General features: G+C 41.4%; 1 protein-coding gene across 9 annotated transcripts in view; it reads left to right on the forward strand.

Moving 5' to 3' along the window:
- The window catches only part of fam172a (family with sequence similarity 172 member A), a 222,474-nt gene extending 214,537 nt beyond the window's left edge, over nucleotides 1–7,937 (forward strand). For all 9 annotated transcript variants that reach the window (XM_041787663.1, XM_041787664.1, XM_041787661.1 and 6 more), the window contains exon 11: nucleotides 5,566–7,937. In XM_041787663.1, coding sequence (XP_041643597.1) covers nucleotides 5,566–5,726 — 161 coding nt within the window. In that variant the 3' untranslated portion in view covers nucleotides 5,727–7,937. The remainder of the gene's footprint in view (nucleotides 1–5,565) is intronic.
- The last annotated feature ends 14,441 nt before the right edge of the window (nucleotides 7,938–22,378 follow it).

Genomic DNA, 22,378 nt, shown 5'->3' on the forward strand with positions numbered 1-22,378 from the left:
TCTATACAATTTTTATTTATGATATATAGGTGAATTAATTGAATGATTCCTGTAAACAAAACCTGTTTTCACAAACTTCCTGTCTTAAATTCTCCCTTAAATTTTAATATTGTGATAGACCTTTTTAATAAACCTGTCTTCCTGTTATTTAATGCCATGTATTATTCCAATGTTAGAGGTTAAATGAGAAAAGGTATAACTAAGGTTTTATTAATTGCCACACATAGCCTTCTCTCCTCTTCCTCCAGAGTGTCTCATCCCATTAAAACCACAGAAAAAAAAAAAAGCGGTGACATTGAGAGGTGCTGTCAGAGGCGAGGGGCATGTTTGGGTTTTTGATTTTCACTGAAGAGGAGAGGGGAGAGGCTGACACAGGTATCAAATAGCTCACGCCGTCCTTGGACTGGGGTTATCTTGTAAATACTCTGCTCCAAGTCTATAAAAGAGAGGGTCCTTTATGATGGCCAAGGCCACTCATTCACATTAAAATAAAAAAGCACTCAGTGCAGTCTCAGTGTCTGGGTGGGGAGGCGGCAAGAGGGGAAGGATAGATGAAGGAAAGGAGGAAAGAAGTAGCTTTTGTTTGGCGTCCTTGTTGTCCCAACTTTTTCTCCTCCTACAATCACTAGAGTCCATAGAATTTAAAGTAGCTCATATTGATGATGATTCCAGCTAGTTTTAATGCGATATTCTCTCCTCTCCAGGCTCTCACTCGATTTTGTTTCTGTCTCTCTTCTTGTATTTCATTCGATGTAAATACCAAGTCCCCACAGCGGGCCCTGTAGCTACTGATTCAGGTTCCTCATCTCTGGATGTGTAATGAGTTCTGCCTTGTTTTTGTCTAACAACAACACACAATAATAAGCAAAGTAATTAAAAGCAGTATACGGGGGAGACGGGCGGTGTAGACTAAGCTTACCAACAAGCATTTAAAATGATTTGCATTGCTATGGTATTACTGGTTTGATGAAATGAGCTCTGTTTTGAGTTGTTGGTGATGCAATTGTGCCTCTTCTGCTCCTTTAGATGTGTAAAGCCCTCCTATCATGTTGTTTTTATTAAAAGTGATGATTTTTGCACCTGTGTGGATTTGACGTAGACGTCTTCACCGTGAGCGGAAAGTAAAGGGTGCCAGTAGAAAGTGGAGGCTAAGTTTAGATTTAATTATCTTTAGTCTGAAGACAACATCTCCTAGATGACAGAGATGTTGTGGCGGCGTGGATGACAGGCTGTCACCTGCACAGGCTCTTTTTGACCTTGTCTGCAGTGGCAATATGTCCGACCCCCTCCAACAGATAGCCATGTGGGACAAAAATGACATTCTTGACCTTTCCACTGGTCCGAGAGCAAGATGACAACACGTGTGCATTTTAAATGGACACAGTCTTGTACACACCCCATGGAAGATCATCTAATATCAGAGAGCGTCTGAAATCTGATCGTCTGACAACCAGGATGCAGATAGCGATTTCCCCATCGCTGATCCATGCAACAGAGAGTTTCCACAAACAGAACCTCGGCTAGGGTTACGTCCAGCCTGGGCCTGCTCCACGACACAGCACTCTGCCTCACATTGAGATAAAACAAAAGCTTAGGTTACTGTCGATAGGAAATTGATAAGAAAATGCTGCTTGTGTTAGATTTTTGATGAAAACTGTGACAAGAGGAAATGAGAAAATGTTTGCTAATGCATGCAGTAATATCACTCCCATCAGCCCTGTTCTGTTTTTTAATTTTTACTTTATGATTATATCATCTCTTCTTTATAATTGAAGCTCATTAGATGTTTAACCTAAATGTCACTGTATTTGATTAAGCACTCATAACTCTGTAAAGAAATCCACACAAAGAGAAGTGTCATCACTGTACATTTCCCTCGCCTCATCATCCTTTTAATAATTTGAGTATGTATTTATATTAAAAATGAAGCAAAGAGATGCAGCCCCCTTCACATCAATGTAATTACGAATCACAAAAAAAGTTTGATTCAAATAAAATAGGCCATTTGTACACAAGCAATTAACTGCTGCGGCTTTAAATAATGTAGCCCAGATGGAACCTAATTATAGTCGGCATGCTTTGATTCAGGCTTTCTATTGGAGTATCACTCGGGGCGTCACTTTGGCTTTTCAGTCACCTAGCGTTTGTTTTGAAATTTGTGACAATCAGAGACGATTACCATTTGTAACAGCATGCAGCGTTTGGTGCCGAGGGAAGAAAGCATGGCCCATAGCTATGGAGGAGTTTCCTTGTTTCCTTTTTAACAGCTCAAAACTCTCCTCCCCTGCTCCCTTACCTCACTGCACACAAATGATAACAACTGCGTGCGTTCGGGGGGAGGCAGAGGCTTTGTGCTGCATGCCTGTGTGCGTTCGTGCCATCCGCGAGTAGACCCTCGCATGTGACAAATGTGTTTGCGCGTGCGTGTCAGTGTCTTGTACCAGTGTGGAGTCAGAGGGAGATCAAACAGTCAGTCAATTACCTTGAGAGGGCTCCAGTGGCTGTGACAGAGTGGAGGAGGCTAAATATCCAGGATCAAATACTCTCCTCTGCCTGTCACATAATGAGGCGGCCTCGCCGGGTGCAGACAACACATACTGAATGTTCAAACACAGGGCCAGGGTTAGACTCTGCACTGAAACTCTGCCATGACCCCAGAGCTCCAGATCTCTGTACCTGCTCTGGGCTGCTTTGCAGCCGTCGTGGTGGAGCTCCGTGTGAGTGTGGAGCCTCACCTCAAGGTTACGGCGTCATCATTCCACTGTGTGGAAATAATCTCTGTTAAGCTCGCCATTGCCTCATGGTAATTATAAACACATTGTGAAAGTAGAGAGAATTGTTCTCTGTATTTCCCATGACAATACCAGATGGTATGGAGCTCACTGTAACATCATTACTGCATTTACAATAAATGAGGACATTATTGCATTTACAATAAACTTTATTGAATTAATGCAATTACAATCATCTTGTTAGAATTAGCCACTTAATTGATTTACAGTTAATGCAAGAAGCAAATAAACACACAGTGCACTTTATTTTGAAAGTTTCATCAAGCATCAGAGCTCTTGTCTTATTTAAACAATACATGAAATCAATACCTCATAAAAAATCTGCTTATCAGTGGAAAAACTTTTGCTAATATTGAGAATAAAGTCGTGCTCATTGGCTGTTTATGGGCTGTCTTTACACACCAGATCCAGCCAAATGACACCTCATCGATCTCCACATCTTTTAAAGATATTACTTTGATTTGTGGCAGGGTTGAGGTAATTCTCTCCCTCTCCTCCCGTGGCTCTTTTTAGTGGCTAGAGAAGCCTGGTCATTGGGGTTCCTCCTCTAAATCAGCGCTCACATCTCAGCTTTGACAACATCCATTAGGTCGGACACACTTTAGCTATTAAAGGAAGAGTGGACATAAGCTGTTAAAGGCCTATTTAAGCCAGTGAGAGAGCGCGTTTATGTCTCCATGTGTGGGAGTGTTGTCAAAGAAGTGGGGGGGTAGCTACCATATAGAGGGGGCGGAGCTTCACAGCAGAGTCATTGGAGGGGCACAGGCTCATCTGCATATTGGCACAGAGACGCCCCCCTGGTGACCCCGGACCGCGATGGGATAGGGTGGAGAGCCTGGCGGCGTTCCTGAGGAGTTCACCGCCAGTTCAGGGCGAATGAGAGAGCACTGCCGCATTGATCGCTTTCTGCAGGAAGAGGAAAAAAAGGACAAAACAGAAGTAAAAACACTAGAGAGGGAGAGACCGATGAGACAGGGAAAATGGAGGAGAAGGTGGAAAGAGATCACAGTGCCTCAAATTGGATATAAATGATAGATTAGAGGTGTGAGAGGGCTGTGTCTTTGTTTTCCAGGGTTCGATGTTATGTTGAGCCCTAACACAGGTAGCACAGTCACTCAGAGTGCCAGGTTATTGACTCCCATGATTGCCAGGCCAGTAAATTTGACCCAAGGCGCAGCGTGCTCGCTGTACAGCATGCAGAGCGCTCTCTTATCTCTGAGCAATCGAGAAGTCTCTTTCATACTTGTGCACACAAATTAAAAACACACACAATCAAAACCCAGCACCTGCAAGAGAGCATCCAGCCAAAGCTTCTGCACACAATCCAACAATCATACACAACACACCATCTCCATTAATGTGTCTAGGCAGGGGTCAATCTAATAAACATGGGGTCAGTGCAGTGGTCATCAGAGGCCTGTCTGTGGTGAGAGAGCCTTTAAGGTGCTTCCTAATTGTATCCCTGCGGCCTTCTACTCTGGCTTTTTATAGCCGATCAAATGTACACAGAGGAGATGGGAGGAGGCGAGGAAGGAAGGAGCAAGGCGCTGAAGAGAGGAGAGGAGGTATTTTAATGTACTTGTGATTTGACTCATCTAGAGCGGCTGTAGATTTTAACCCTTTCTCTGCCTGGAACAGGTTTTTCTTTCTACATAGGATCTCAAATATGAGGAATTATTCTTTTCTTAATGCACCAGAGAAGGTAGAACTTATTCAAATGTTCTTATTGTCAAAGCTGACGCAGATCACATCAACAGCAGAATGAAAAAGTAAAACAACCATGAGGATTCAGAAAAATAAAACCAGTCTGTTAACACATGTAAATTTTCTCAGATCCATCCATCAAAGGATGTAACTCTTAATATCATCCTTTGGCAAACCCATTCTCCCTCTGGGAAACTAGGAGGCTCCTCAATACGGCTTCTCCAGTCCAGTTACAGTTGTGTTGCTAAGCAGCTGAGCTGCTAGCCAGCGGCGGCAGAGACAAGCCATTATCTGTTAGCGCTCTTGCTGAATGGTTAGCGAGCAGAAGAGGAGACCAGTCGGGCACCAGATGCAGCCTCGATCAGTCCTCATCATGGATGCTCAGGTGGAGAGCCAGGGTGCTCTTTTGCTGCAAAACATTAAAGTTGCCTGAGTTTGCAAGCTATCCAGGTAAAAAGCTTCCCTGACCCCTGAGGTGGGCAGGAACCTGAGGAGGATAGACCAGGTTTCAAGCTCCAATGTGACCCCAAACTTGGGAACTGACTAACCTGGAGGAGGTCAGAGAGAAACTTAGCACTGTTGCCTCCCCCCTCCACCACCGGACTACTTGATATGCTGGCTTGTTCGCTCTCTCCGACTTCTGTCGTGCCTATCCTCAATCAGCTCTTTAGAATGAATGACTACCGCTCCACTGGTTTCTCTTAGTGCACCCATTGTGCAGAACTCTGGTTCTGTAGGACGGCCCGAGATGGAGAGGGGGACATGCAGCGGTGTTGATTATCAGGTATCCGCTTAGATAACATATTGAGACTGTCCCTTTAGACTAATAGGTCAGAGGCTGCCACGGCTCTCATGCATGAGGCCCGAAGCCTGTATGGTGCAATGCATTGTGGGAAGCCTCACAAGATTAAACATTTTACACTTAGGTTTGACTGTATTTTTTACGATACTGGATTGTGTTTTCATGTCAGTGTTTAAAATGGACTTTTTTCCTACAGCTTTAGAGCCAGACGTATTTAGCGAACCGTCCTCATGCTCATGTTTGTGTGTTTGTGTCTTTCACTCGTAGGCACAGAGAGGCATGAGCTGACCTCCTGGATGAGCTTCAACTCCATCTTTAGGTTCTTCAACGAGGTCCTGGAGGTGAAGGAGGACGAGGAGGCAGAGGAGACCTTAAACACTGTCACCACCCGCAGCAGCTCCCTCAAAAACAGACACCAGGATTTGTAGAGCAGAAATGACTCTTAGGAAGAGAGGGAGCCAGTGGATTATTAGGGGGCAATGCAGAAAGGAAAACTCCAGATCTCTAATATTTTCCATCTCCTTCATCCTCTCTCCATCTTTCCTTCCCTCTCTCTTCTCATTGCGGGTGCTGTCTCTCCCTTCCTGTCCTCCTGGCTCTGCACACAAATAGCCTTGCTGTTGTTGTAAGACAGAGGAGTACAGGGTCACCATGTATACATCACAATAACGTTTTGCATTACTTCTAGATGAGCGCAACTGTCAAAGCAATATGTGCCTGAGTGTTAGCGCTTCCCGTGGGCTGTGGCCTGGCTGCGGGTACGGGCCACGGCAGCAAAGATTAAGGCTGACAGGCGCTGTGCACAATGCGCCGTGGTGCACCTCTAATTGTCCTGACATCAGCCTGAACTGAGCTAATGCCCTGCCTGCCCTCCAGTCTGCACCGCTCACGTCTCCCTCCTCTTCCTCGTCTTCCCCACGGTCCTAAAGCCTAAGCTGCTCTCGCTGAAATTAGCTCATCTATGAAATCTTTAGATAACATTTCAGCCTCATCACCGCTTTTATTTAACCTTTAAAAATCTTTTTAAAGCACTAATATACAGTCTTTGTTTTGCTTTAAATGATGATCATTTTATGATGTTTAAAACGTTCTTCTTTGTGTAAACATAGCTCTATCTCTGCCATATATTTCTGAGACTGCTTTGCTAATAACAAGAAATATTCTTTTTTTTAATTTCCCAACTTTGTGCTAAATTTGAATGCAGCTCCTCTCACAGATTCCCACTATTTGATTTTTAATATGAAGCCAATACTTCTCCGAGCTGCAAGTGTTTATTTCACAATATCTCCAGGTTTGATTTGCAAAACTGTGCACAGTCCATCTCTGTGTTTATTATAAATATATACCCTTTTTTTCAATTTGATATCCTTGAAATTGATGTCTGCGAATGATTGGATATGATGAAACAAATAAAACAAAAACAACCTGTGCTGAATATGGAAAATCCAGGACACTGAGCCTATTTAAAATGACTTAAAGTCAAGCATCAAACTGGGTTTGAGGGATATCTCATTTTAACAGGAGCCAGAAGTCAGCTCACAACACTCATAAAGCCTCAATATATCGCCTTACACATGTCAGGAAAGCCGCCATTTCAATATTATTCTAAGCCTGAATGATATTTCCTTAGATGTTGGAGAAAAGTAACATATCTATTCTTTCCCTTTTCTTCCAAAGTACTCTCCTCTTGTGTGCTTAGAAGTGACAGAGTCAGCTCCCTGCTCAGCTGCACATAATCTGACTACGTGACACAAACATGATAAAAATTTTCCACATGGCTGCTGTGTTTTATAAACCACTCAAGGCTTAATGGAATACATTTCTAATGTGTCATGACATTAGTAAAAACTCAAACTGGATACTAAATCTTCTGATACCTTAGACACATTCTCAAATATGTACTTTTCTCCTCTTTTTTTCACCTTAAATAGCACCATTGTTTAACTTTTACACTGTGAAATCCTGCCTCTCCTGCACACTGCGAGCATGCTTTAAGGCTTTTGTGGATTATCTTCCCGCTGTAATGAGACAACTGTGGCTGATGGTTGCAGGCCTAATTTCCTTTTAATTTGATTCAGATCTCTCCAGGTTTCAGCAAAAGAACTTGGCTTATTATTTGATTTGATGAGTTTCGTTTCAAAGATACCATTGCTCATCTTTCTGCTTTTCAGCTACAATCAGTTCATTTTTCACTCCATAATTTGTATATTGTTGCCTTAGGAACAAACAAGACTCTGTTCACTGTTTTTAATAATATCCAGCAAAAAGCCATATGTGAATGGAACTAAAGATGTAAGAGCAGCCTCCATCCAAAGCACAGTCTGCAAGTGGAAGGACACTCATTTAGACTATTTCTCTTCACAACATGATTTTTTTGCAGATGGTTATTAGTTTAAGAAACACACCTATTATGTTTATCATGTTATAAGTCTTTGGATTTTATGAAAGTGAGTCTCCTGCATATTTTTCTTTTTTTCCAAATCTTTGTCTCACTAACTTCTGATCCCTCTGGGTTTTAAATGCTGTCGTCAGAATTTATGTCCAAGTTTCTGCTACTTAATAACTGATCTTTTACAAGATTTCATTTTTGTAATTAACTGATTTAATCAAAAGCAAATAAAATGAACTTTTGCATCCTGTTTTTAGATTATACATATTTTCATCTTTGGTTGTTGATTTATTTTACCCTTTGCTATCTGCTTGATTTAATTTTTTTAGTGCTTGTTTTTTATTGCACATTACCAAGGGAGATATTCAGCATTTTGAAAGTGACATAAAGGCAAAAATAAAGAAAATGGGACAACATTCCTCTCACAAACTCCAGCAACTAGTCTCCTCACTTGCCAGAGTGTACCGGCTGTTAAAAGAAGAGGGGATGCAACTGAAAGGTAAACATGGCCCTGTCCCTACTTTTTTGAGTTGTGTTGCTGCCATCAAAACCAGAGTAAGCTACTGTTTTAATGCAATGGTGAAATGCCTCAGTTTGAACATCTGATATGTTGTTTATGTTCTGTTGTGAATAAAATATGGGTTAAAATCTGGATGAGAAAAAGAAAAGCAGCAGAGGTATTTTGGAGTCAGGTGCAGAGGTAAACGGAGACGGGGAAGATGTGGCCTGGGGTGCAAAGTGGGTGCAGCAGGACGAGAAAGTCGAGCACCAAGTGACAAATGACCCGAGCCATCATCTCACATGACAGCTGTGAAATACAACCGAGAGGAAGAGTAAATAGCATCCATGTGCCGTTACACGATCAGCCAGTTTAAAGCGTCTTTGTCAGGTTTCCAAGCACTCCAAACCTGAATTTATCAGGTTTATTTTAGAAAAGCTCTGAGGCTTTAATTCTAAACCCTGCCCTGTTCGAGGGCCACATCTTGAACCTGACTGAACCCAGAGTGAGGAGTGTGTCAAAGGGAAAACAAACTATAAACAGTCATTCCCCTTTTTTGGTCATTAATTTTGACCAAGTGAGCCCCCCTCAGACTCTGCGAGCTTTTACAGCATCATTTGTTTTCACGCGGTGAAACCGATCAGGTCATTAAACGCCCCCTCAATAAATCTTTAGAAATCTTTTCCATTAACCCCTGAACAACAAGTGGAAGCAGGCGAGTCCCCCTCACACCGTGTCTGTCAGGCTGCTGATTAAAGAGAGGCACAGACAGGACGCAGGACTCTCAAAGTGTGCGTAAAACTCCTGGAGACGAAACCATTCCATGTAACGCATCTGTGACAAAAGAAAATCTTAGAGGAGACTTTTCTAAGTTGAATAAGTAATAACCTCCTTAGACATATACTCCAGACGTGTTCACTGTGGAGTAAGGTGTTTTAAATATTGAATTTTTATTTAAAAGTTGTCTGAAGTAAAGGTAAAAATGCATCCTTTAATCCACACCTACTTAAAAGCAGAGGAAGCCTCTGCGTCAAAAGTTTGGAGAGATTTTGCGCATCTTTGATCCACTTTTACGCACAGAAACTGTACCCCATTTATAAAGCTCAGGAGCACGTGCTTTTTTTTAACATGCTGCTTTCTTCTGACATAATCTCCTGGTTTTATTTTAGACTTCCCCGGTGCTTCCCCCCGAGGAAGGATCCTCCACAGCGCACGTGAACCAGTCCTCGCCGTGTCTCCTTTGACTCGCAGGCAGCGAGCGGGCGCATGCAGCGCGTGAATGTATAATAGCTATGACTGATTTGATTATAGCTTTCACCCTGCCAGCTATTGTCGTCAACTCACGGTACAGATAGTTACAGACAGCTCCACACTGAATCATATCTGAGACAGAAAATAACATCAGCTGCGGAGCTTTACGATCAAATCCTGCCAAATGGGGGGTCTGCTGCTGTAACTGCTGGATTTATTTTGGGGAGGAGGGATGGGATGGGTGGAGAAGGGTGGGGTCCTTGCAGAAAAAAAAAGAGAAAAAGTTGGGGATCCCTTGTGCTGCCACAGTCTGATATTTCAATTGTGACTTTGGAGAGAGTTGTTGTCACGCTTGCCTGCTCCGGCCCTCTCTGATATGCACAACAGCCCTGCAGAAGATGAACTCAGAGCAAAGGGACCAAGTTGGAATGTCACCCCTCTGACAGCCCCCTCCTCACACTCACACACATTCTCTCTTCTTCAGCACTCCTCCAGCGGATCACTGTCAGATCACTATTTGCATAATTATATGCTCAGCTCAGAAGAGAAAACTAACCCCCAAATTTTACGGGTCAACTAACTGCAACAATCAATGTTTTATCGGCTATACTAAGGGAAAATGTCTTTAACAATCATGGCGGAGGAAACTCTCCTTCTCCCCACTCTCGCTCCTTCTTTATGAATTCAATTCAATGACTTTATTGGCATGACTGCTTATCAGAAACAATATTTCCAAAGCAGTTTTAAAAAATGGAAATTCACCCCCCTCCTTCTCCTCAAATAGAACCCAAGCAAACTCTCCCTCTCTTTTTCTCTCCCTCTCTTTCTGAGCAAACACTTTTTCATCTATTGACTGAAGGAGAATGTCTGGCTTAAGCTCGGAGGTGCATTCAAGATTGTATCCCTTCTTTCTCTGCCCCCTCTTTTCTCTGCCCGGCTCTATATATACTGTTTTTCCTCCGCAGAAGAGCTCTTTAATAGAAGTCCTGTATGGCAGAGCGCAGAACTTAGTGGCCTGGGTTTCGTTAGACATCATTACATATTCATTGACTTGCAGAGAAACCATTTAATCCAGTGGAAACAACTCCTCTTCAATCTCCTTCTCTATTCTAATAAGGACGCGCAGACTGAGACGATGACACTTTGGGGCCACAGAAAACGCATTTAGGAAGGAGTGTGGCTGTTTTATTTTGAAGGGCACGCAAGCTGGAGCACTGCTACACCTGTCTGGGGCACAGGTGTTCCACAAAGTGGGGTTCTGGGGATCTTTAAGCTTGTGAAAGTCCATGAAAATGAATTCTGTATTTTTAATGAGAAATCATCAGCATATGCAGTGATTTTATGCCATCATTATGATGGCCTGCCATTGAAATATCTTGGAATTATATGCTGATATCCGCGTGCACACATAAAGGCTTATATGACCACCCTTTTTTGCTCTCACCTGTGTCGATGCGCCTTAAAAAATAGGGCCATCATAACAATAATGTGTGGAAATATATAAAGTAAATCTTCCATCCCCTGCAAATCGAAATTCCTCGGGTTATTAGGAGGAGAGGAGAGCTTGTAAAAATGCCATTCAAAAGCAGAAAAGAGGCAGGCTGAAGCCTGGACACTGGAGGAATATTCTAGAGGAATATCAGAATGCTCCTTCCTTGTTTTTCTTTCTCCGAGCTGTTTTCTTCTTGTAAGCAGCCTCCACATCAGCAGCAGGCTCTATATAGCTAATGTGTGTGCTGATTCTGGCATATAATACTCCGATTGTGGGACAGCTGTTGGCAGAGCCGTTTTACGGTGTTCAGTCCATTTGGCTTTAATAGCAGCTTTCAGGCGGACCGCTACTCTCTCCCCTCACCGCCCCCTCAATTACACCTCCTCTGATACTCTGCTGGCCTAAAGACTCCGCAGTTTAAAAAAAACACACAGCCTCTGAAATGCAATCCATGTGAAGAATGGGCTCTGACTTTTAAGATTTGGGGGCGATACTCTGCAGATTTGAGGGAGGCAAAGTTAGGCCAGCAGTGATGGAGGAGAGAGGAGAGGAAGTGTAACACAGCTCATTGGCCCACTTTAACAGGCCACCGCAGACTTAGCGGGGAAAATTGGTCATTTAGTGTTGATGAATGGCTCAGAGGATGAAGGAGCTCTGTGAGGCCTGTGATCGGGGCCTTTCTCAGCCTCCAAATGCCACCGGATATCTGCAAACTTAACACCAATAATGGGTGTGTTTTAACACTGTCATGAGTCAGAGCACAACTTTCACTTTGGCACGTTTTATCACGCACGTGCTTTTGTCCGGTTGTTGTTTCGATGGGAACACTGAGCCCTCAAAGAAACAACGTCATTATAGTGATGATGAATCTTCTGTCAGTTTTTATTTCTGCGCTACAACACAGGATGAAGAGAGCTCAGAATGAGCGCTCAGACTCACCTTTAAATATCAAAGTTATTTTTTAAACGATTAAAATGAAATTATTTTAATTTCAACAAGTCGACTTAAAGGCCTGAAGAATTTTTCCATCGATTTAAATAACATTATGAGTTTTTTTAAGTTGCAAAATGAGACAAATCATTATAAATAATAAAATGCCTTCTGCATTTTATGCTCTTAAAGACAATATTTTCAAAATAATAGCGCAATTAAACAAAGCACGCCAATTTGATCTAAAATATAATGTTACAAAAAACGAAAATAATGTTTTATTTTGAAATCTTTTCAGATTTTATTTGGGTAAACCAATCTGCTGCATGTTTATATCCGTATAAACAACAACAAACTAAATTAGCTCAGTGAAATCGCAAAAAATAAAAAATAATTACATCAAATTATTTCACACACTTCTGAAAATGGGCATTTAAATAGTCAAATATTAAAACGGATATAAACTAAAATAGTTGTATTATTAAAAAATCGTGTAAAAAATCCGAAGTAAAAGAGTATTTTAAACGGAAAAAATTATTATTTTTTAAATATCATTCACGTTTTCCTTAGAGTTTTTTTCTTCTTAAACGAAAAGTGGAATACTAGTGGAAGACTGGGTCTTAGTTTTGTTTTTTTTTAAACCACTTTTCCTTATTTTTATGAACAAATTCGGAAGTGTTTGTCACTTATAGGTAAAAATTAAATAAACATTTTCAGTAAATCCGTCAAAGAAGGTCAATAACAGCATTTTCTCTCCCTTATATCAACGAAATAATGACGTGTTTTCTCAAATCCTTAAAGTCCCGGGATCAATATATCACATCGGAGAAGTGAGATATCGATTGGTTTGTGTTTGAGAAAAGGCCTCTGCTTACACTGCAAAAAGTAGTCCTCTGTTATACTACAAGACATCCGCTTTTTCCCCATCTTTATTGAGATATTCTGTTTTAAAAAATTTTTTCATTATTCTGCAGGACAAAACATCAAAGGACTCGTTTAAAGACTCAACATTTCAAGTTTTCATTTTTTCCTTTGAAGATAATAGTTATCTAAATGTTTTTAAATGACGTAAAATAAGATCAAAGAGCCACGTCGACATCAAAGAAAAGAGGCAGGTTATGTTTTCGTTGTAAAATAAAAATGTTTTCAGCTCAATTAGCCTGTTTAAAAGATTTTATTTTCACATGTGAAGAGAAACAAACGCGAAAAGAGTTGCAGACTGAAAGCTGTGTTAAACCCTCAGTTTTTACAGCGTGACTCTGAATTAAACTACTCCACAGCCCCCCCATCGTCTCTCTTTTGGGTTTAAAATCAGCGAGAAAAAAATGTTGAAGGCGATATTAAATCACACATTATAGATGAGTTTCATCATGTGGACGCAGCCCTCCGAGGATAAACACGGCGGTGCGTGGGGTAAGAAGAAGAAGAAGCTCCCAGTTATTATTACTGAGGGAGCGGCCTTTCACCAGCAGCACCCTGCATCCTCATTACATCCACCCAAAAAGAGATGAAGCTCTAAATGAAGTTATTGCCATCCAATGAACTCAAATTAGCCGGGCCACACCATGACAGACAGCTCCGAGGAGAGAGAGGGAGAGAGAGAGAGGAGGGGGTGGTGGAGGGATATAGGTGGAGGGATTGGCAGGTGGATGTTGTGATGTGCATTTCATGCTTTGTGAGGCCCCTTAAGTGAAGTTGGCTTCATTTTGAATCTCCGTGCTTAAGCCAGTTAATATAGGTGTGTTATTAAAGGGCCTGAAGTCACCTTGCAGCCTGGGACCCCTCTTTCTCCATCCTTACTGCTTCCACTTTGTTCCCATTTATTTCATTTCTTTATCAGACATTCAAATATAACCCCTCTCTCGTCCACAATCTCTCCATCCGGTTGAATGGCTTTCTTTCTCGTCGCCCAGGTCCTCATTGTGCTCATACCTGAGTCAGCAGGAGGATGAAAAGGGGAGAGTTTGACGGGAGGAAGGACGGGAGGAAGGGCTGCTTTGACACGCGGGGAGGGAGAGGTAGAGGCGATTATAGGCCCCGCGAGGAGCTGACTGAATGTACCTGCTCCTCCGGTGCTCCGCGAGAGTGTGTGAAGTTAAGAAGAGAGCGGCCAGCTCCACTTTATTGCTGTTTATCCCCGCAGCTAGGGCTGACAGGCTCTGACAGACTGGCAGCATGTGTAATCAGCGCCCTGAGACCCCCCAACTGTCTCACAGACACCCTGATACCGAAGAAGACATGCATTATTGGATCATACTCATAATGCACGAGGATGCTGTTGGTTGTTTTTGTCTTATTTCGTTTATTAGTTCTAAACGACATGTGAAAATCCAGAGGCAATTTTTTTAATTGCACTTCCATCAAATGTAAAACTGTTTGAATGCTGTCAGTTTCAGCTAAACAGAGAAATGTTTATTTTCTTGAATAGCTAATTCAGCCTGTATAAAACACATTTTAAAAATCATTTTAAAAATATATATTGATCACAATTCATTAAAAAATACAGCTCACTACAATTAAATAATAAATTAAATTAAAGGTAATAACATCGAGCCCGATATGTGAATAAGTAACAAAAACATTTTCCTTTCTTTGTTTTCATTTTAAAGATCAAACGATCCCTCTAACACCACGTTTCTTTGATCTCCTTAAGATGAAAAGCTCTTAGTTTACGTCTCAGCAACCTTTTAAGCTTTATATCTAATGTAAATATTTATACGACTTTAAAACAATTCAATCAATTATACTAAAAAGAAAGGAGGCTAAACTTTGGACCCTCAATAACTGCATGTTCATGTGTTTTATTATAAACAAAATGTGTGTGTTTGTATCAGGAAGCCTTTGATACCTCTTCACACACATAAATACAATCAGTCCAATAAATCGACACAGAAAGCTCAAGTGTAGGAAGGGAAAAGTGTTTGTAAAAGCAGGACATCCATCCTGATCAGTGGACCTAAAGCTCTGTTTGAGCCTTCTGTGGGATTGCTGCTTATCTGTGAAGCACAGCGCTGCTGACCTGTAGACTGCCGCTGCTGCTGCTGCATCACAGCTCCCTGTTTGTGTTGAGGTGTTGACCTGTCAGGGGGGACTTGTTAGGACTTTAACTCCAACTGCTGGCGGTCTCCAGACATCCGGGGGTGGCATCGATTTGAAACTTGTCCTGTCTAATTTGATGATAACATCCAGCCTGCCCCTCCGCAGCACCATGGACAGCGCACTGTCTTGACCTTGCCTTGCTATCAAATTACCCCCGTCTGGGCCACGGTGGGAGCCCTGCACCACCAAGTTTACTATAGGCTGAGAGAGAGAGAGGGAGAGAGATTTCTCTTCTTTCACCATAGACTGATATAGAGTGAAGTCAGAGCTTACATGAAGGAGATCAAGAAGAGGATGTTGCTTAACACTGAAGGAAGCTGATGCGCCAACCGCGTGCGGTGTAAACACTACTCAGTTACACTCAAAACAAAGACTTTATTCTACTTCTCATGCATCCATTTACTTTTAATCCACTTTTAAACCACTAGTTCATCTTCATTCTACATATTTAACAGGGCTGCCAAGATGGTAATCGTGATAAATTAAGGTCCAAAATTAGTGCACAGTAAACTTTTAAAAATCGCGATTAATCGCGTGCTTTATTGTCCCTTAAACACACTTTGGTTAAGTCACATCAGCGTCTCCCTGCAGCCACAGTGATGCAAAGAAGCTCCTCCACTTCTCCTAAATGTCTCATTTCATTAAAAAAAAAAAATCACAGACAGCTGAGTGGACAAATCAAAAGTCATCTGCACATTGTGTTATCAAACTTTTACCTTTTTGCTACCCACTTATTTACTTTTCAATCCATAACAAGTTCTTTTTTCCGTGGTTAGGTTCATGGTAAAATCTTAACTCTACCTGTTTTAAACAGGAAATCATTTGCCCTTAGTTTAGCACAGTAGAAAAATCCAAAATGACAAAAAACAGTCAAATTCAAAATATTTTTATCTTAAAGGATGTGATTCATGACAATTAACTACAGAAATTCTGAGATTAATTGCGATTAAAAATTTTAATCTTATGACAACCCTGATCTTCAGACAGCTATTAAAGCTGAAGCTGAGCCAAAACTACAACAAACATGAAATATACAGCACGAAAAGACGTTTCAGTCCCTTTACCTTTCATTAAAAGTAACAAAAGTGCACAGATAAATAAATCATATAAAATAAATGCCACACTGAAAGTAAAATCACACAAATATTGTATGTAAAGTTAGTTATTTCTGATTCAAAGTCTTTAAAAGTGAAAGTTTCAATACTATAAAATTATCTCTGTTTTTCATATTAATATGTCGTCATTATTTGTGATGCATTGAATGAAAATGGGATTTTTCTGGGTGCAATGTACAGTGAAACAACTAAAAATGTATGCTACATTTATTATTTTTTTCTGCAAGTTAGAGAAGTGAAAGTGTGAACATGTTCAGATGTCTCGTGTGTGTTTCTTAATATACTACCGTTATTGGTGATGCTTTCTGGTGCAAATAGGATTTTTAGCTCATTTAAAAGCTTTACTACACTGCCATATGGTGACATCTATACTTTTTTTTTTTTTAATTGTAACAAGCAACCATTTCTGTATCATAAATTTTTATCTGCTTGTACTTTAGTAGTTCAAAAATTATGGGGAAGAAAAACCCTCTATTTATACTGCACTATATACTGTATTTATGATGTATATTATTTATTTAATATTTTTACATGAAATCCTACACTAATAAAATGAAATAAAATAGTGGGCCTACTTTAAAAATTGCTTAACAAGTAACTGAATCGGTTTCCCCAAACCCAGTTTTTTAAAAACGTTGCATGACGTCAGATTGAGCTGCAAACTTGGAAACTTGCTCAGATTTTTGTTCTCATTATCAACTGAAACATTTTTAATGTAGGTCCAACACTTTGTTTGAGTGCATGGTGATTTTACACGTTTTGTCTGATAGTTATTTGTAAAAATCTAAGTTTTTCTAAAGAAGCCCATATCTAAAGATCATTTAGAGCCTCCACTGGTGGGACGGTGGGTCTCGGATGTGTGCCTGGAAGAAAATATGTAGCAAAACGTCAATGATGTGCTTTTATTTTGAAGGACAGGTCTCCATCTCTTTGTTCTATTAGGTCTTTTGTTCCATCTGAAGTCCAAACTGACACATTTTTTTATTGAAAACATTTGATGATTATTAAAAATGTTAAGAAATGTGATTTGCCATGAGGAAGGCGGTGGTGGGTCCTGACACTAGCCCAGTGAGAAGCACTGATTTAAACAGTCGTGAGTCTCACTGACAGCCTCAGTCCCCTTTAACGGTCATGTTTGTCACATGAGCTGCAGATGAAGCAACAGTTCTCCTGCAGCAGGCCTAAAGTCAAACTCATCTGAAGTGAGGACAGTACAGGACGTCTGCAGAGCGCACGTGCGCATGAGTGCATGCTACTAGCTGCTGAGAAATGGGGGGGGGGGGGGGGGGCAGAGAAAACAAGCAATTTATATTTTTTTGCAAATCTTCCCGCAGTAGTTACACCCTATCAGCTGGTGCACATACTGTGCTAACAAGTTGATTTGGGAAGCAGAATGTTGAAAGTTTGAGAGAGAGCCCAAGGCAGTGACGGGAGGAGGATTTAGTGGTGGAGAAAGAGAGAGAGAGAGAGAGAGAGAGAGAGAGGCTGTTTGATGGAGCTCTACAGCTTTGAGACAGCTTGTTAATTAAAACCCCAAGAGATGAGGCTCTGCAGCCACCGTCCATATCAGAGCACTGCTAACTATACTGACAGCAAGTTACTTAACAAGCAAGCGCCTCAATCCTGCACCGTTTTTTATCACAGGCAGCCAGTGAGATATTTTAATTCGTTAAAATCCCACTGTGGCGCTGAAATATCTTGTTTTCTACTTAAGAAATTATGACAAACCTTCGTATTCACTGTCATTCCAGGGATGGAGCCCAAATGGCTGCTTATGCCACAAATTCCTCACGCCAGCTTAAATGTGGCAAATTCGATTAAAGAGAGAAAGAAAGAAATGTCAAAAATTGAGTGAATTAGTCTAGACATAGGTTGGGTGGTATTAAAATCTCAGCTTTATATTCAGGCGGAGGAATTAGGTCCAGGAATCAAAGTAGCTTTAGATTTGACACCCATGCAGGCAGATAGCAGGCCTCAGAGTCAAAACAAAGAAGCTACTGTGTGTTTCTTGCTCTATGCGTTTTCTGATCAATTTCAATCGAGGTCATCATACGCTTTGTCCCCATGCATTATTCCACCTTAATTGAACCTGCAACCCGCCCTTTGCCTGCGGGATCCCGGAGCAATTTCACTTCTATATGCATGCGCGAGATGATGGCTTGTTAAGTCGAGGAAAACAAATACCAAGAGAGCCTTACTCAAACACTCAAAATGTATGACGGGCCCAGGCCCATTGTTGAGAAAATAATTGAAATGCTGCTTTCCTCTCTCCCCCTGCCTGCTAATAATGTGTTAGCCCAGTGTAGGCCACCTCATGTAAATAGCAGGAGGAGAGAGAGAGAGGGGAGACGTGGAGGTGGAGGTGAAGCCTGGTGAGGTGCAGGTGCATGAGCAGGAGCAACCTTGGACGTGAAAGAAGGCAGCTCAATCAGCTGTTCTCTTAACCACTGTGACGAATTTCCTCTCCAGGTTTGAAGCACTTCATCTTGGAGATGTGAGACACAATCCACCGCTGTTACACTCCAACGATAATCACATTTTAATTCCCACTAAATATTTGATTTGGGACTATTTTATTGCGCTGGATTCTGCGTTTGTGTTTTCATATGAAGCCACAGAGAGGGGAAGAAAGCCAAAGGCATCATTCACAGCCCACATGGTCTGCGCTTGCACTGTGTTTATCTTCAGCCACAAAACAGGAAATCTACTCTGTGGATGTGTGGAGTAATCTGGTGACATATTAAAATACAAGATTTACAGCTGATGATCTTCACAAAGCTGCACGACCAGTTATATAAACGAAAGTCTCCGCGTGAATCATCAAACAATCTACGAATGTAATGAAATATTTAAAATCAGGGTTTCATTCTGCGTCATGTGGATTTTAATAAAGCGAAAAAGTTGAGTTAACTCGATTTACAAATAAAGATTTTCAGAGTTTATTTCCTCCAGTCGTGCGTAAAGTGCGCGTCTCTTTGTCACGCTGCCGTGTCCAGGCCCCTGGCTGCACCTGATGTGTTGGTGGCTGCTGTGGGGCCACGGCGCTTTTTAAGACAGCTGTAAAAGGCTCTCCAAGTCTCCAACACATTCATCAACGTCAGACAGCGACAAGCCGCTATTTAGTGAAAGTGTAACTGCAGCAGTATATCTCCAAGAGAGTGGGCCACTCAGCAAACAACACAGTGGAACTACTTTTTTGCTCTTTTGGCTGCAAACAATCAAAACACATCGTTTTGATTCCTAAAAAAATCTTTCAGAAATATCTGAATTATTTACGACACTTTATTTAATATTTTCTTTCTTTCTTTTTTAAAGAAAGGACTATAAATTGTCATGGCAGCACCTGTAGCAGGATCTAAATGTTAACACCTTGTTTAATCTATTTTCTGCAAACAAAAATGTGCTTAATTATTTCTGGCGCTTTGTCGTGGATCATAATTATCTTTTGCATCTTTAGATTTAATGTGTTGCCTTTATTTAAATTAATAAGCCTGTATTTATTTAAAAGTGGCTAATTAAAGTCAGTTTATTCCGTTAAACATGATTTAAATATCCATCAGAGTAAATGTCTACTGCCTTACATAGCTTAAACAAACTATTAATTATCTAAAGCTCAAATATGGCGCGATAGTGCGCGTTACTATCAGTTTACATTCAAATGAAATGCATTACTGGTTTTAATCGATGTGATTCTGCAGCTTAACAAAACAAACACAACTGTCAGTCGACATAGGATAATGCAATTATAAAAGTCTCCCACTCTGCACAGCGGTGGGGTTGCATTAGAGGAGTGTGCAGCTGCTGAAATTCCTGCTCTGAAAAACGGCCCTGCTGGAGAGGCTGCTCTGAGCTCAGGACTGTGGGCTCAGGCAGGGAGAGAGAGAGAGAGAGAGAGAGGGAGAGAGAGGGAGGCTCTGAGGCGGCTCTTGTGTCAGAGGGTCCCACAACGCAGAGCGCCATCTAGCAAACAAAGGTAGCAACAATAATTGCATGGAGGGTTTGAGACACCGAGGCTGTCTTTACGCACACGGCACACAGGGGCGCAGAGGGACGCCACAACAAAGCGCCGCGGTTTAGCGCTCTGATATCTACTTTAAACTTTGTGGATCATGCGCGAGCCTTCTGTGAAAGTGTTACATTCGCGCTACATTTATACATAATCCAACCGAGATCGATTAATGACACTGATTTTTCTTTGCCTTTTCCACCAGATCAAATTTTAATGAGCATCAGAGGGGTCAGCGTGGCGCAGCAGCTGATCGGCGCTCAGGCTGCAAATGGCACAAGTTTTAATGTCAAAGTGGGTGAGGAAGAGGAGAGGGGCGACAGGTGACTCCCCCACTTGACAAAATCAATCGATGCGATTACTTTCAAGCTCCATCACTGCTTCTCTGTTGTTGTTTTTTTTTTTACTGTGAATGTGAAGCACAGCTAAACAGCACATGTAGTGTGGAGAGCACGTTTATGTTTGGTCGCTGTTGACACAAATGGACACACGGTGGAGAGAAGTGTGCGTAAAAAGCTCAGAAACACTTCTCTGCTTTACGCAGTAATCTTCCCTCCTCACGGTCAGCGTGGACGATATTTCACACACAAAGACGCAAGCAAGTCTTCCTCTGTGGTAATGATGGAGCAGTAAGAGCAGCAGCAGTTATAGGCACACACTGTATAAGCAGTAATAATGATGAGTAATAATGACAGCAGTGGTAAAAGCCGGATCGCGAGGAAAGGGGCACGAGCACTATTAGTGAAGCAATCAATGTGGAGCTATGGATCTGAACTGATCCAGGCTCACTGAGCTTCATTCAGCACGCGCACATATGAGCCCATATTATATTAAAGCATCTCACAGTGTATTAATCTGATAGGCTGCATCAATAGGTGCTGCAGAGCTTGTCCAATTCTGGATTATTTCATTAGAGCATGCACACAAGAAAATGAGAAAATACACACAAAACTAAATCAAATTATCAAAACGGGACTAAAAGGTGATATTAAAGACAACACGTGAGTCATCAGTGATATATGGAGCGAGGTGTCAGGGCTAAAAATTCTCTGATTCGTTATCCTGTCAGTCGCCAGTCGACAACCAGCAATTTGTGACAATTTTCAGTCGGTTAAAGCGACAAATAAAATCCACACAGTGCATGCACGCGCGGGATAAAGTTTGCACAGCACGTGCACGCTCCTCACTAACACTCTGAGGCCACTGGTTTAGCTTTTAAAAATTATAGTAATAAAGAAGTAGTGTAAAAATACAGCAAGTCAACTCATTTCATGCTCATAATGATGAACTGTGTGTGTGTGTGTGTTAGTATGGGGTGTGTGTGTGTGTGTGTGTGAATGCTCAATCCTAGTGTTTTGGGGTGTTTGCACGGCAGGAGAGAGCATTAATGAATTTATTAATTAATGTGTACTTACATTAGAAATTATATATATTGTTGACACGTGCAGCTATAATGGATGTAAACAGCATGCTGTGATTTATTAAAGAGAAAAATTAGATTCAATTGAGTTTCTTTAAAATGCACAAACATTTCAAATATCAGTGACATATTTAATTATTTTATTTTTTGCAAGAAGTAAAAGTAGAGTTTAATTTCATTCCCATGCCACTTTATTCTAACTTTCTCTGTGTTTTCTTTTATTCCAGCCTTAGAAATAATCCCACACCTTCACCAACATAAGATCCAGCAGTGATGAGGAAATGACAAAGCAAAGTCATATTTTGGTGCTGAAATAAAACAAAATAATTTAATCAGGCTTTCTTCTCTTGTCTTTTTTTCAGTATGGTGTTGTAATCAAGCCCCGCGAGATGACATAAAATGCTCTAAACCCAGCAGCATTGTGGGAAGTTTCTTTGTAAGAATGAGTCCACTATTTTATCAGAGGGAGGAGAACCTGATGAAGCCTTTTCTTTTGTACCCCCAGCCCTCTATGATCCACCTTGTCGTCCACATGTTTCATGATTTTCTAAAGCATGTTGTGCAGGCCATGCCACCCAGCCCACACCCCACCTTCCCATTTCAACCCGCGTGGAAAAGGAAGAGTGAAGATGTGACGGGGCGTATTTGAAGTATGACGAGCTTTGTGGTCGTCTCCTTTTCATTCCCCCCTTTTCCTCAAATATACGCCCGCTTTCAAATAAGCCTCTTTTGGCAATCCCATACCGACCCCCCCACAACACACACACCCCCTGCCACCTTGACATGAATGGACGACTGACCTTTAGGGCCGTGTCCACTCTGCAGTCCAGTTTTATCCAAATAAGCCTTCTTCTCCCCCTCCTCTCCCTCTCTGCCTCA

This window comes from Cheilinus undulatus, linkage group 5 (genome assembly GCF_018320785.1).
Source record: "Cheilinus undulatus linkage group 5, ASM1832078v1, whole genome shotgun sequence".
Lineage (NCBI taxonomy): Eukaryota > Metazoa > Chordata > Actinopteri > Labriformes > Labridae > Cheilinus > Cheilinus undulatus.